Genomic DNA, 14,806 nt, shown 5'->3' with positions numbered 1-14,806 from the left:
TCCATGAATGTGGATCGATCGCCGAACAATTTATGTTGGAACCCGAGCAACTGTAACATAAAAGACTCGTTGGGTTCAACCTGAGCCCGCACGGTCTTGACGCGATCGTACGCGTCCCTTAGGCTTAGCTGGCCGTACTTCATCAGGTACGCCAGGCACAATGTCACTGAACGGCTCATTCCTGCTACGCAATGAACTAGAGCAGCGCCACCGGCCTTGCGTTCCTGATGGATCATGTCGGCTACTTTATGGAAGTAGGGTTCCAGATTTGTCTCATGCCTATTTAGTTCCGGGATCCTTAGATACCGTGTGTTTTCCGCAGGGAGTTCAGTATCGTCTAACTCGGCTTCGGTTGTAACATTGATTATCAATGTTATTCCCTTTTTTTGCAACACGTCAACATTGGCACCTCCACCGCAGAGGTAGAGGTTTTCGACTATTTGTGAAAATACATCCTTCTGTGGGATAATTTCCACGAAGTCTTTGTCACTATAATCAAGGAGTTTTTGGAGCCTTGAAAATCTCCGTACATCTGAATACATTTTAAAATATTGCAACGTATATCGTTCGCAACAGACACAAAATGAATGGTGCCTACTCTTCGTTCTCTCTTCCTTATTTACTTTAGAGATAGATGAGCATGGCATGCTATGACGAGCATTGTATAATATGAAAATATTTTTTGACACTTTGACGGTCAAGGATGATAAACAAATATTGACTCGCAACTGAATATTATTGCTATTTACGGTGCCATACAGGAATCCCCATGAAGCTGGGGAATCCAGTATCGTAGTGTGATAAAACCTCAACAACAAAGAAGCATACGAGGATTATTTTACAAAATGAAACCATTCGAAAGTTTTACATTTTCCAACGTGGACGTAAGGCGAGTGCTACATTTTCTGCGTACGACGCGTCATTTATCAATTTAACTTTACTGCACACAGGAAGAAGTTGTTCCAAATCGATAAAACAATGATAATAGTTGGAGTGTTGGGAAAATCGAAAGAGGCTCATTGTAATAAATTGGTGGATTTTGATCTGTTAAACGTTCATCCATAGCTCGCAGAAGAACCTGAAATAGATGTACTGTCGTATGGCACCACAACTCGGGAAAGCAATATTTTTGCTAATGTTTGTTTATTTTTTTTCAAGGGAAAAGTGAAATTTTACTTTCGTACAGAAGGAAACCCGGTGTTTCTTTATTTCGATGCCACATTTGATAGCATTGATTTGTTAGAGCTCACCGAACGGATAATAGTGGAAAAAACCCGTTGAATCCCCGTTGAACTTCATAGAATTCAATAGTACAATCCGCACCCTTTTTGCTAGGGTGTTTTTGTTTGCGCTGCAAGTGTTCCATCTCGTAGAATCCTTAATGTCGTTCGGTATGTCATATCTTTCCATATTCAAATCGTTGAAAATTATTCGTGAAAAATATGTCCTGAAGTTTCTTTCCAGAATGCTGAAAGCAGCAAAGATTGGTTCATTCATGGGTAAAAAGTGTCTTCTTTGCAGCCCAGGGTTGCTCTTTATGTTCAATCTTCTCAACAGTGACAGCAAGCAGCATGCCGCGGAAGATATTGAAGAACTTGAAACGAAAGTGGAAGATTTTACCAACAAAACACTACGAAATCAATTCATCATTGCGAACAATAGTGCAATGTCCCTGTTTTCGGTACCAAAACGCAGGCAGTTTGTTTCTACAACGAGTTCAAACAACAGCGGAACAACATGGGAATATGTTACCTGAAAAAGATGAGCAGGTCATCCTGGAGCAGTCGAAACCGTATGATTGTTTGGTTTTCCCTTGAAATACAAATTTCCTTTCAAGGACCCAACGCAAGAAGCATTTTGGGATTGATACAGGATCACGTCGACGATGGTTTGGAATGTGGATTTGACGAAAGCGATAACCAATCAAGACAAAGAATCAGGACACATTATGCTGTAAGTTGATTGCTAATGCTAATGTGCTAATTATTTCAAACATATTTGCGCATTATATTCATATCCGTCTTACCGACATAACTTTTGTAACATTTATCAGCTCCCTACCACAGGCGCTTGGTTTGAGATGTTTAAATTGATGAATGAACTGTTTATCGAACACCCAAACGATCCGTACTACGATGCCTACGACACAGATTATGTAAGTATGTTCTAAAAATGACACTGCGACAAATATGCTAACTCAAACACACTTGCACGTTTTGTTTCAGGCCGCTTATTTGCAGAATTTCCATGATATTGTCGTCATCGACGAACATTTCTTCGGTGAAATATGCGAGCATGGGCTGGAGTTGGCCATTATCAAGTACAAGGATGTGCTACTACCACACTATGGTACCTCATTCCACGAAACAAAATACCAGGATGCGCTAAACTTGCTTCTTGCTGAAAGAGTACTGCGACGCGATTTGGCAAAATGGTAAACAGCAGTGTGAATTTCTTAGTTTGCGCGGTAACCCATGCGTGCTAGGGAAGCATAAACAATTGATCCTACATAATACGACAGGCGAATTACGAGTTTTTTCAAATTATAGCTAAAAGTTGTAGCAACTGCAACCGTCTTGAACGTGTACAGTTTCCCATATTCGAGCCTTCAATTAGCGACTTTCGTGCTGCGATATTTATCAACAAAAACGTTTCCAACCTCATGTGTTTCGATAGTACTGGTCGAACCGCTTAGAACATGAGGCTGGTATCTGTAGGAGATGAAGATGAGCTTGCAAATAATGACGCTCAAATGGATGACCGACAAACACGTAGAGAAAGGAGGCAATCTGAGGGGAAACACCCGGTATCGCTGGTGCATCTTCGTCTACCGAAATTGAACAGCCACACGGGCCAACCCGGCTACCTTCTACTACCGAGTATCTTCCGGGTATGCTGCATACCACCAGTCCGGTGGGACTGCTTCCAAGATTTCCTTTCTGGTCACTGGTGTGCCTAGGATCGAGCTCCATCTACACATACAGTACAGGCCTGCCAGAACATGTGCAAAGTGGGTTTTTGTTTGGGTCGAATTTTCTGTTACCGTGGGATGTGAGCGTGCGGCTAGAACACGCGTAATTTTGGGCGGCATCGTATGAAAAAATTCGCAACCGCAAGAAAGTCAATCCTCATACAATCCTCATGATAAACAAATATTGACTCGCAACTGAATATTATTGCTATTTACGGTGCCATACAGGAATCCCCATGAAGCTGGGGAATCCAGTATCGTAGTGTGATAAAACCTCAACAACAAAGAAGCATACGAGGATTATTTTACAAAATGAAACCATTCGAAAGTTTTACATTTTCCAACGTGGACGTAAGGCGAGTGCTACATTTTCTGCGTACGACGCGTCATTTATCAATTTAACTTTACTGCACACAGGAAGAAGTTGTTCCAAATCGATAAAACAATGATAATAGTTGGAGTGTTGGGAAAATCGAAAGAGGCTCATTGTAATAAATTGGTGGATTTTGATCTGTTAAACGTTCATCCATAGCTCGCAGAAGAACCTGAAATAGATGTACTGTCGTATGGCACCACAACTCGGGAAAGCAATATTTTTGCTAATGTTTGTTTATTTTTTTTCAAGGGAAAAGTGAAATTTTACTTTCGTACAGAAGGAAACCCGGTGTTTCTTTATTTCGATGCCACATTTGATAGCATTGATTTGTTAGAGCTCACCGAACGGATAATAGTGGAAAAAACCCGTTGAATCCCCGTTGAACTTCATAGAATTCAATAGTACAATCCGCACCCTTTTTGCTAGGGTGTTTTTGTTTGCGCTGCAAGTGTTCCATCTCGTAGAATCCTTAATGTCGTTCGGTATGTCATATCTTTCCATATTCAAATCGTTGAAAATTATTCGTGAAAAATATGTCCTGAAGTTTCTTTCCAGAATGCTGAAAGCAGCAAAGATTGGTTCATTCATGGGTAAAAAGTGTCTTCTTTGCAGCCCAGGGTTGCTCTTTATGTTCAATCTTCTCAACAGTGACAGCAAGCAGCATGCCGCGGAAGATATTGAAGAACTTGAAACGAAAGTGGAAGATTTTACCAACAAAACACTACGAAATCAATTCATCATTGCGAACAATAGTGCAATGTCCCTGTTTTCGGTACCAAAACGCAGGCAGTTTGTTTCTACAACGAGTTCAAACAACAGCGGAACAACATGGGAATATATTACCTGAAAAAGATGAGCAGGTCATCCTGGAGCAGTCGAAACCGTATGATTGTTTGGTTTCCCCTTGAAATACAAATTTCCTTTCAAGGACCCAACGCAAGAAGCATTTTGGGATTGATACAGGATCACGTCGACGATGGTTTGGAATGTGGATTTGACGAAAGCGATAACCAATCAAGACAAAGAATCAGGACACATTATGCTGTAAGTTGATTGCTAATGCTAATGTGCTAATTATTTCAAACATATTTGCGCATTATATTCATATCCGTCTTACCGACATAACTTTTGTAACATTTATCAGCTCCCTACCACAGGCGCTTGGTTTGAGATGTTTAAATTGATGAATGAACTGTTTATCGAACACCCAAACGATCCGTACTACGATGCCTACGACACAGATTATGTAAGTATGTTCTAAAAATGACACTGCGACAAATATGCTAACTCAAACACACTTGCACGTTTTGTTTCAGGCCGCTTATTTGCAGAATTTCCATGATATTGTCGTCATCGACGAACATTTCTTCGGTGAAATATGCGAGCATGGGCTGGAGTTGGCCATTATCAAGTACAAGGATGTGCTACTACCACACTATGGTACCTCATTCCACGAAACAAAATACCAGGATGCGCTAAACTTGCTTCTTGCTGAAAGAGTACTGAGACGCGATTTGGCAAAATGGTAAACAGCAGTGTGAATTTCTTAGTTTGCGCGGTAACCCATGCGTGCTAGGGAAGCATAAACAGTTGATCCTACATAATACGACAAGCGAATTACGAGTTTTTTCAAATTATAGCTAAAAGCTGTAGCAACTGCAACCGTCTTGAACGTGTACAGTTTCCCATATTCGAGCCTTCAATTAGCGACTTTCGTGCTGCGGAATTTATCAACAAAAACTTTTCCAACCTCATGTGTTTCGATAGTACTGGTCGAACCGCTTAGAACATGAGGCTGGTATCTGTAGGAGATGAAGATGAGCTTGCAAATAATGACGCTCATATGGATGACCGACAAACACGTAGAGAAAGGAGGCAATCTGAGGGGAAACACCCGGTATCGCTGGTGCATCTTCGTCTACCGAAATTGAACAGCCACACGGGCCAACCCGGCTACCTTCTACTACCGAGTATCTTCCGGGTATGCTGCATACCACCAGTCCGGTGGGACTGCTTCCAAGATTTCCTTTCTGGTCACTGGTGTGCCTAGGATCGAGCTCCATCTACACATACAGTACAGGCCTGCCAGAACATGTGCAAAGTGGGTTTTTGTTTGGGTCGAATTTTCTGTTACCGTGGGATGTGAGCGTGCGGCTAGAACACGCGTAATTTTGGGCGGCATCGTATGAAAAAATTCGCAACCGCAAGAAAGTCAATCCTCATTCCAATCCTCATGATAAACAAATATTGACTCGCAACTGAATATTATTGCTATTTACGGTGCCATACAGGAATCCCCATGAAGCTGGGGAATCCAGTATCGTAGTGTGATAAAACCTCAACAACAAAGAAGCATACGAGGATTATTTTACAAAATGAAACCATTCGAAAGTTTTACATTTTCCAACGTGGACGTAAGGCGAGTGCTACATTTTCTGCGTACGACGCGTCATTTATCTATTTAACTTTACTGCACAGAGGAAGAAGTGGTTCCAAATCGATAAAAAAATGATAATAGTTGGAGTGTTGGGAAAATCGAAAGAGGCTCATTGTAATAAATTGGTGGATTTTGATCTGTTAAACGTTCATCCATAGCTCGCAGAAGAACCTGAAATAGATGTACTGTCGTATGGCACCACAACTCGGGAAAGCAATATTTTTGCTAATGTTTGTTTATTTTTTTTCAAGGGAAAAGTGAAATTTTACTTTCGTACAGAAGGAAACCCGGTGTTTCTTTATTTCGATGCCACATTTGATAGCATTGATTTGTTAGAGCTCACCGAACGGATAATAGTGGAAAAAACCCGTTGAATCCCCGTTGAACTTCATAGAATTCAATAGTACAATCCGCACCCTTTTTGCTAGGGTGTTTTTGTTTGCGCTGCAAGTGTTCCATCTCGTAGAATCCTTAATGTCGTTCGGCATGTCATATCTTTCCATATTCAAATCGTTGAAAATTATTCGTGAAAAATATGTCCTGAAGTTTCTTTCCAGAATGCTGAAAGCAGCAAAGATTGGTTCATTCATGGGTAAAAAGTGTCTTCTTTGCAGCCCAGGATTGCTCTTTATGTTCAATCTTCTCAACAGTGACAGCAAGCAGCATGCCGCGGAAGATATTGAAGAACTTGAAACGAAAGTGGAAGATTTTACCAACAAAACACTACGAAATCAATTCATCATTGCGAACAATAGTGCAATGTCCCTGTTTTCGGTACCAAAACGCAGGCAGTTTGTTTCTACAACGAGTTCAAACAACAGCGGAACAACATGGGAATATATTACCTGAAAAAGATGAGCAGGTCATCCTGGAGCAGTCGAAACCGTATGATTGTTTGGTTTCCCCTTGAAATACAAATTTCCTTTCAAGGACCCAACGCAAGAAGCATTTTGGGATTGATACAGGATCACGTCGACGATGGTTTGGAATGTGGATTTGACGAAAGCGATAACCAATCAAGACAAAGAATCAGGACACATTATGCTGTAAGTTGATTGCTAATGCTAATGTGCTAATTATTTCAAACATTTTTGCGCATTATATTCATATCCGTCTTACCGACATAACTTTTGTAACATTTATCAGCTCCCTACCACAGGCGCTTGGTTTGAGATGTTTAAATTGATGAATGAACTGTTTATCGAACACCCAAACGATCCGTACTACGATGCCTACGACACAGATTATGTAAGTATGTTCTAAAAATGACACTGCGACAAATATGCTAACTCAAACACACTTGCACGTTTTGTTTCAGGCCGCTTATTTGCAGAATTTCCATGATATTGTCGTCATCGACGAACATTTCTTCGGTGAAATATGCGAGCATGGGCTGGAGTTGGCCATTATCAAGTACAAGGATGTGCTACTACCACACTATGGTACCTCATTCCACGAAACAAAATACCAGGATGCGCTAAACTTGCTTCTTGCTGAAAGAGTACTGCGACGCGATTTGGCAAAATGGTAAACAGCAGTGTGAATTTCTTAGTTTGCGCGGTAACCCATGCGTGCTAGGGAAGCATAAACAGTTGATCCTACATAATACGACAAGCGAATTACGAGTTTTTTCAAATTATAGCTAAAAGCTGTAGCAACTGCAACCGTCTTGAACGTGTACAGTTTCCCATATTCGAGCCTTCAATTAGCGACTTTTGTGCTGCGGAATTTATCAACAAAAACTTTTCCAACCTCATGTGTTTCGATAGTACTGGTCGAACCGCTTAGAACATGAGGCTGGTATCTGTAGGAGATGAAGATGAGCTTGCAAATAATGACGCTGAAATGGATGACCGACAAACACGTAGAGAAAGGAGGCAATCTGAGGGGAAACACCCGGTATCGCTGGTGCATCTTCGTCTACCGAAATTGAACAGCCACACGGGCCAACCCGGCTACCTTCTACTACCGAGTATCTTCCGGGTATGCTGCATACCACCAGTCCGGTGGGACTGCTTCCAAGATTTCCTTTCTGGTCACTGGTGTGCCTAGGATCGAGCTCCATCTACACATACAGTACAGGCCTGCCAGAACATGTGCAAAGTGGGTTTTTGTTTGGGTCGAATTTTCTGTTACCGTGGGATGTGAGCGTGCGGCTAGAACACGCGTAATTTTGGGCGGCATCGTATGAAAAAATTCGCAACCGCAAGAAAGTCAATCCTCATTCCAATCCTCATGATAAACAAATATTGACTCGCAACTGAATATTATTGCTATTTACGGTGCCATACAGGAATCCCCATGAAGCTGGGGAATCCAGTATCGTAGTGTGATAAAACCTCAACAACAAAGAAGCATACGAGGATTATTTTACAAAATGAAACCATTCGAAAGTTTTACATTTTCCAACGTGGACGTAAGGCGAGTGCTACATTTTCTGCGTACGACGCGTCATTTATCTATTTAACTTTACTGCACAGAGGAAGAAGTGGTTCCAAATCGATAAAACAATGATAATAGTTGGAGTGTAGGGAAAATCGAAAGAGGCTCATTGTAATAAATTGGTGGATTTTGATCTGTTAAACGTTCATCCATAGCTCGCAGAAGAACCTGAAATAGATGTACTGTCGTATGGCACCACAACTCGGGAAAGCAATATTTTTGCTAATGTTTGTTTATTTTTTTTCAAGGGAAAAGTGAAATTTTACTTTCGTACAGAAGGAAACCCGGTGTTTCTTTATTTCGATGCCACATTTGATAGCATTGATTTGTTAGAGCTCACCGAACGGATAATAGTGGAAAAAACCCGTTGAATCCCCGTTGAACTTCATAGAATTCAATAGTACAATCCGCACCCTTTTTGCTAGGGTGTTTTTGTTTGCGCTGCAAGTGTTCCATCTCGTAGAATCCTTAATGTCGTTCGGTATGTCATATCTTTCCATATTCAAATCGTTGAAAATTATTCGTGAAAAATATGTTCTGAAGTTTCTTTCCAGAATGCTGAAAGCAGCAAAGATAAGATTGGTTCATTCATGGGTAAAAAGTGTCTTCTTTGCAGCCCAGGGTTGCTCTTTATGTTCAATCTTCTCAACAGTGACAGCAAGCAGCATGCCGCGGAAGATATTGAAGAACTTGAAACGAAAGTGGAAGATTTTACCAACAAAACACTACGAAATCAATTCATCATTGCGAACAATAGTGCAATGTCCCTGTTTTCGGTACCAAAACGCAGGCAGTTTGTTTCTACAACGAGTTCAAACAACAGCGGAACAACATGGGAATATGTTACCTGAAAAAGATGAGCAGGTCATCCTGGAGCAGTCGAAACCGTATGATTGTTTGGTTTTCCCTTGAAATACAAATTTCCTTTCAAGGACCCAACGCAAGAAGCATTTTGGGATTGATACAGGATCACGTCGACGATGGTTTGGAATGTGGATTTGACGAAAGCGATAACCAATCAAGACAAAGAATCAGGACACATTATGCTGTAAGTTGATTGCTAATGCTAATGTGCTAATTATTTCAAACATTTTTGCGCATTATATTCATATCCGTCTTACCGACATAACTTTTGTAACATTTATCAGCTCCCTACCACAGGCGCTTGGTTTGAGATGTTTAAATTGATGAATGAACTGTTTATCGAACACCCAAACGATCCGTACTACGATGCCTACGACACAGATTTTGTAAGTATGTTCTAAAAATGACACTGCGACAAATATGCTAACTCAAACACACTTGCACGTTTTGTTTCAGGCCGCTTATTTGCAGAATTTCCATGATATTGTCGACATCGACGAACATTTCTTCGGTGAAATATGCGAGCATGGGCTGGAGTTGGCCATTATCAAGTACAAGGATGTGCTACTACCACACTATGGTACCTCATTCCACGAAACAAAATACCAGGATGCGCTAAACTTGCTTCTTGCTGAAAGAGTACTGCGACGCGATTTGGCAAAATGGTAAACAGCAGTGTGAATTTCTTAGTTTGCGCGGTAACCCATGCGTGCTAGGGAAGCATAAACAGTTGATCCTACATAATACGACAAGCGAATTACGAGTTTTTTCAAATTATAGCTAAAAGCTGTAGCAACTGCAACCGTCTTGAACGTGTACAGTTTCCCATATTCGAGCCTTCAATTAGCGACTTTCGTGCTGCGGAATTTATCAACAAAAACTTTTCCAACCTCATGTGTTTCGATAGTACTGGTCGAACCGCTTAGAACATGAGGCTGGTATCTGTAGGAGATGAAGATGAGCTTGCAAATAATGACGCTCATATGGATGACCGACAAACACGTAGAGAAAGGAGGCAATCTGAGGGGAAACACCCGGTATCGCTGGTGCATCTTCGTCTACCGAAATTGAACAGCCACACGGGCCAACCCGGCTACCTTCTACTACCGAGTATCTTCCGGGTATGCTGCATACCACCAGTCCGGTGGGACTGCTTCCAAGATTTCCTTTCTGGTCACTGGTGTGCCTAGGATCGAGCTCCATCTACACATACAGTACAGGCCTGCCAGAACATGTGCAAAGTGGGTTTTTGTTTGGGTCGAATTTTCTGTTACCGTGGGATGTGAGCGTGTGGCTAGAACACGCGTAATTTTGGGCGGCATCGTATGAAAAAATTCGCAACCGCAAGAAAGTCAATCCTCATTCGGCAAAAAGTGTTGAGCTTAACATAATCTTTAGCTTGAAAATATCCATCGGTGTTGAATATGAATGTCTCGTAGGCCAACGATTTGTCATGAGCGCGCCAGATAGTATTCTTCCAAAGGTACCAAGTTTGGTGCAAATCGGTTCACTAGAAACCACATTGAAGCGCGACCATAGGCACATATAAATAAATAAATAAATAAATAAATAAACAAATGTATATATATATATATATATATATATATATATATATATATATATATATATATATATATATATATATATATACATATATATCTATGTGTATATATATTTATTTATATATATAAATATATATATATATATATATATATATATATATATATATATATATATATATATATATATATATATATATATATATGTATATATATATATATATATGTATATATATATATATATATATATATATATATATATATATATATATATATATATATATATATATATATATATATATATATATATATATATATATATATATATATATACAAACATTCATTTTTATTTATAAGATATATTATATTGTATATTATTTTTTTGTGTTGGTGGGGAGGGGTTGTTGGGTGAATGGTGGTTGTTGGGTTGGTGGGGGTTGTTGGGTGGAAGGGGAGCTGGTGCAAAATAACGGGTAAAAACGTCACCCCATGTATACGTCCCTCATTGCATCCAACAACCCCCTCCCCCCAACGCCCAACAACCTCCCCCCCCCCCTTCCTCTGCACCCTAGTATCAGAAATTTCTACCCGTTATTTTGCACCAGCCCCCCCACCACCCAGCAACCCCATCCACCCAACCCGACACCCACCCAACCCCATCCCTACATTCCCACCAACCACCCAACCACATCCCCACATTCCCACCACCCACCCAACCCCATCCCCAGATCTAGCATTTAATTAAGAATGCCGATCTAGCGACGCGCGATGTTTTTCCGGGAATTCCGGATGTCCATCAAAATATAGTCCAAACCGCAATAGTTCGGCAGATCCATGAATGTGGATCGATCGCCGAACAATTTATGTTGGAACCCGAGCAACTGTAACATAAAAGACTCGTTGGGTTCAACCTGAGCCCGCACGGTCTTGACGCGATCGTACGCGTCCCTTAGGCTTAGCTGGCCGTACTTCATCAGGTACGCCAGGCACAATGTCACTGAACGGCTCATTCCTGCTACGCAATGAACTAGAGCAGCGCCACCGGCCTTGCGTGCCTGATGGATCATGTCGGCTACTTTATGGAAGTAGGGTTCCAGATTTGTCTCATGCCTATTTAGTTCCGGGATCCTTAGATACCGTGTGTTTTCCGCAGGGAGTTCAGTATCGTCTAACTCGGCTTCGGTTGTAACATTGATTATCAATGTTATTCCCTTTTTTTGCAACACGTCAACATTGGCACCTCCACCGCAGAGGTAGAGGTTTTCGACTATTTGTGAAAATACATCCTTCTGTGGGATAATTTCCACGAAGTCTTTGTCACTATAATCAAGGAGTTTTTGGAGCCTTGAAAATCTCCGTACATCTGAATACATTTTAAAATATTGCAACGTATATCGTTCGCAACAGACACAAAATGAATGGTGCCTACTCTTCGTTCTCTCTTCCTTATTTACTTTAGAGATAGATGAGCATGGCATGCTATGACGAGCATTGTATAATATGAAATTATTTTTTGACACTTTGACGGTCAAGGATGATAAACAAATATTGACTCGCAACTGAATATTATTGCTATTTACGGTGCCATACAGGAATCCCCATGAAGCTGGGGAATCCAGTATCGTAGTGTGATAAAACCTCAACAACAAAGAAGCATACGAGGATTATTTTACAAAATGAAACCATTCGAAAGTTTTACATTTTCCAACGTGGACGTAAGGCGAGTGCTACATTTTCTGCGTACGACGCGTCATTTATCAATTTAACTTTACTGCACACAGGAAGAAGTTGTTCCAAATCGATAAAACAATGATAATAGTTGGAGTGTTGGGAAAATCGAAAGAGGCTCATTGTAATAAATTGGTGGATTTTGATCTGTTAAACGTTCATCCATAGCTCGCAGAAGAACCTGAAATAGATGTACTGTCGTATGGCACCACAACTCGGGAAAGCAATATTTTTGCTAATGTTTGTTTATTTTTTTTCAAGGGAAAAGTGAAATTTTACTTTCGTACAGAAGGAAACCCGGTGTTTCTTTATTTCGATGCCACATTTGATAGCATTGATTTGTTAGAGCTCACCGAACGGATAATAGTGGAAAAACCCCGTTGAATCCCCGTTGAACTTCATAGAATTCAATAGTACAATCCGCACCCTTTTTGCTAGGGTGTTTTTGTTTGCGCTGCAAGTGTTCCATCTCGTAGAATCCTTAATGTCGTTCGGCATGTCATATCTTTCCATATTCAAATCGTTGAAAATTATTCGTGAAAAATATGTCCTGAAGTTTCTTTCCAGAATGCTGAAAGCAGCAAAGATTGGTTCATTCATTGGGTAAAAAGTGTCTTCTTTGCAGCCCAGGGTTGCTTTTTATGTTCAATCTTCTCAACAGTGACAGCAAGCAGCATGCCGCGGAAGATATTGAAGAACTTGAAACGAAAGTGGAAGATTTTACCAACAAAACACTACGAAATCAATTCATCATTGCGAACAATAGTGCAATGTCCCTGTTTTCGGTACCAAAACACAGGCAGTTTGTTTCTACAACGAATTCAAACAACAGCGGAACAACATGGGAATATGTTACCTGAAAAAGATGAGCAGGTCATCCTGGAGCAGTCGAAACCGTATGATTGTTTGGTTTTCCCTTGAAATACAAATTTCCTTTCAAGAACCCAACGCAAGAAGCATTTTGGGATTGATACAGGATCACGTCGACGATGGTTTGGAATGTGGATTTGACGAAAGCGATAACCAATCAAGACAAAGAATCAGGACACATTATGCTGTAAGTTGATTGCTAATGCTAATGTGCTTATTATTTCAAACATTTTTGCGCATTATATTCATATCCGTCTTACCGACATAACTTTTGTAACATTTATCAGCTCCCTACCACAGGCGCTTGGTTTGAGATGTTTAAATTGATGAATGAACTGTTTATCGAACACCCGAACGATCCGTACTACGATGTCTACGACACAGATTATGTAAGTATGTTCTAAAAATGACACTGCGACAAATATGCTAACTCAAACACACTTGCACGTTTTGTTTCAGGCCGCTTATTTGCAGAATTTCCATGATATTGTCGACATCGACGAACATTTCTTCGGTGAAATATGCGAGCATGGGCTGGAGTTGGCCATTATCAAGTACAAGGATGTGCTACTACCACACTATGGTACCTCATTCCACGAAACAAAATACCAGGATGCGCTAAACTTGCTTCTTGCTGAAAGAGTACTGCGACGCGATTTGGCAAAATGGTAAACAGCAGTGTGAATTTCTTAGTTTGCGCGGTAACCCATGCGTGCTAGGGAAGCATAAACAGTTGATCCTACATAATACGACAAGCGAATTACGAGTTTTTTCAAATTATAGCTAAAAGCTGTAGCAACTGCAACCGTCTTGAACGTGTACAGTTTCCCATATTCGAGCCTTCAATTAGCGACTTTTGTGCTGCGGAATTTATCAACAAAAACTTTTCCAACCTCATGTGTTTCGATAGTACTGGTCGAACCGCTTAGAACATGAGGCTGGTATCTGTAGGAGATGAAGATGAGCTTGCAAATAATGACGCTCAAATGGATGACCGACAAACACGTAGAGAAAGGAGGCAATCTGAGGGGAAACACCAGGTATCGCTGGTGCATCTTCGTCTACCGAAATTGAACAGCCGCACGGGCCAACCCGGCTACCTTCTACTACCGAGTATCTTCCGGGTATGCTGCATACCACCAGTCCGGTGGGACTGCTTCCAAGATTTCCTTTCTGGTCACTGGTGTGCCTAGGATCGAGCTCCATCTACACATACAGTACAGGCCTGCCAGAACATGTGCAAAGTGGGTTTTTGTTTGGGTCGAATTTTCTGTTACCGTGGGATGTGAGCGTGCGGCTAGAACACGCGTAATTTTGGGCGGCATCGTATGAAAAAATTCGCAACCGCAAGAAAGTCAATCCTCATTCGGCAAAAAGTGTTGAGCTTAACATAATCTTTAGCTTGAAAATATCCATCGGTGTTGAATATGAATGTCTCGTAGGCCAACGATTTATCATGAGCGCGCCAGATAGTATTCTTCCAAAGGTACCAAGTTTGGTGCAAATCGGTTCACTAGAAACCACATTGAAGCGCGACCATAGGCACATATAAATAAATA

At 40.9% G+C, this 14,806-nt stretch overlaps 1 protein-coding gene and 5 pseudogenes across 1 annotated transcript; 5 read left to right on the top strand and 1 right to left on the bottom strand.

Annotated features, from left to right (window-relative positions):
- Positions 1-17: 17 nt before the first annotated feature.
- LOC128727074 (dual specificity protein phosphatase 14-like) lies at positions 18-440 on the bottom strand (the record flags this gene model as incomplete). The annotated part of the gene is made up of 1 exon (XM_053820941.1): positions 18-440. A coding segment is annotated over one exon (423 nt), but the record flags the coding sequence as incomplete, so codon positions are not given.
- A 405-nt stretch (positions 441-845) lies between these two features.
- LOC128724237 (nonsense-mediated mRNA decay factor SMG8-like) lies at positions 846-2,695 on the top strand (annotated as a pseudogene).
- Positions 2,696-3,434: 739 nt separating this feature from the next.
- LOC128724236 (nonsense-mediated mRNA decay factor SMG8-like) lies at positions 3,435-5,397 on the top strand (annotated as a pseudogene).
- A 325-nt stretch (positions 5,398-5,722) lies between these two features.
- LOC128724235 (nonsense-mediated mRNA decay factor SMG8-like) lies at positions 5,723-7,572 on the top strand (annotated as a pseudogene).
- A 589-nt stretch (positions 7,573-8,161) lies between these two features.
- On the top strand, positions 8,162-10,016 carry LOC128724234 (nonsense-mediated mRNA decay factor SMG8-like; annotated as a pseudogene).
- Positions 10,017-12,325: 2,309 nt separating this feature from the next.
- LOC128724233 (nonsense-mediated mRNA decay factor SMG8-like) lies at positions 12,326-14,176 on the top strand (annotated as a pseudogene).
- Positions 14,177-14,806: the final 630 nt, after the last annotated feature.

The sequence above is a fragment of the Anopheles nili genome, chromosome 3, assembly GCF_943737925.1.
Source record: "Anopheles nili chromosome 3, idAnoNiliSN_F5_01, whole genome shotgun sequence".
NCBI classification, from domain to species: domain Eukaryota; kingdom Metazoa; phylum Arthropoda; class Insecta; order Diptera; family Culicidae; genus Anopheles; species Anopheles nili.
This window is presented reverse-complemented; position numbering and strand designations above follow the sequence as displayed.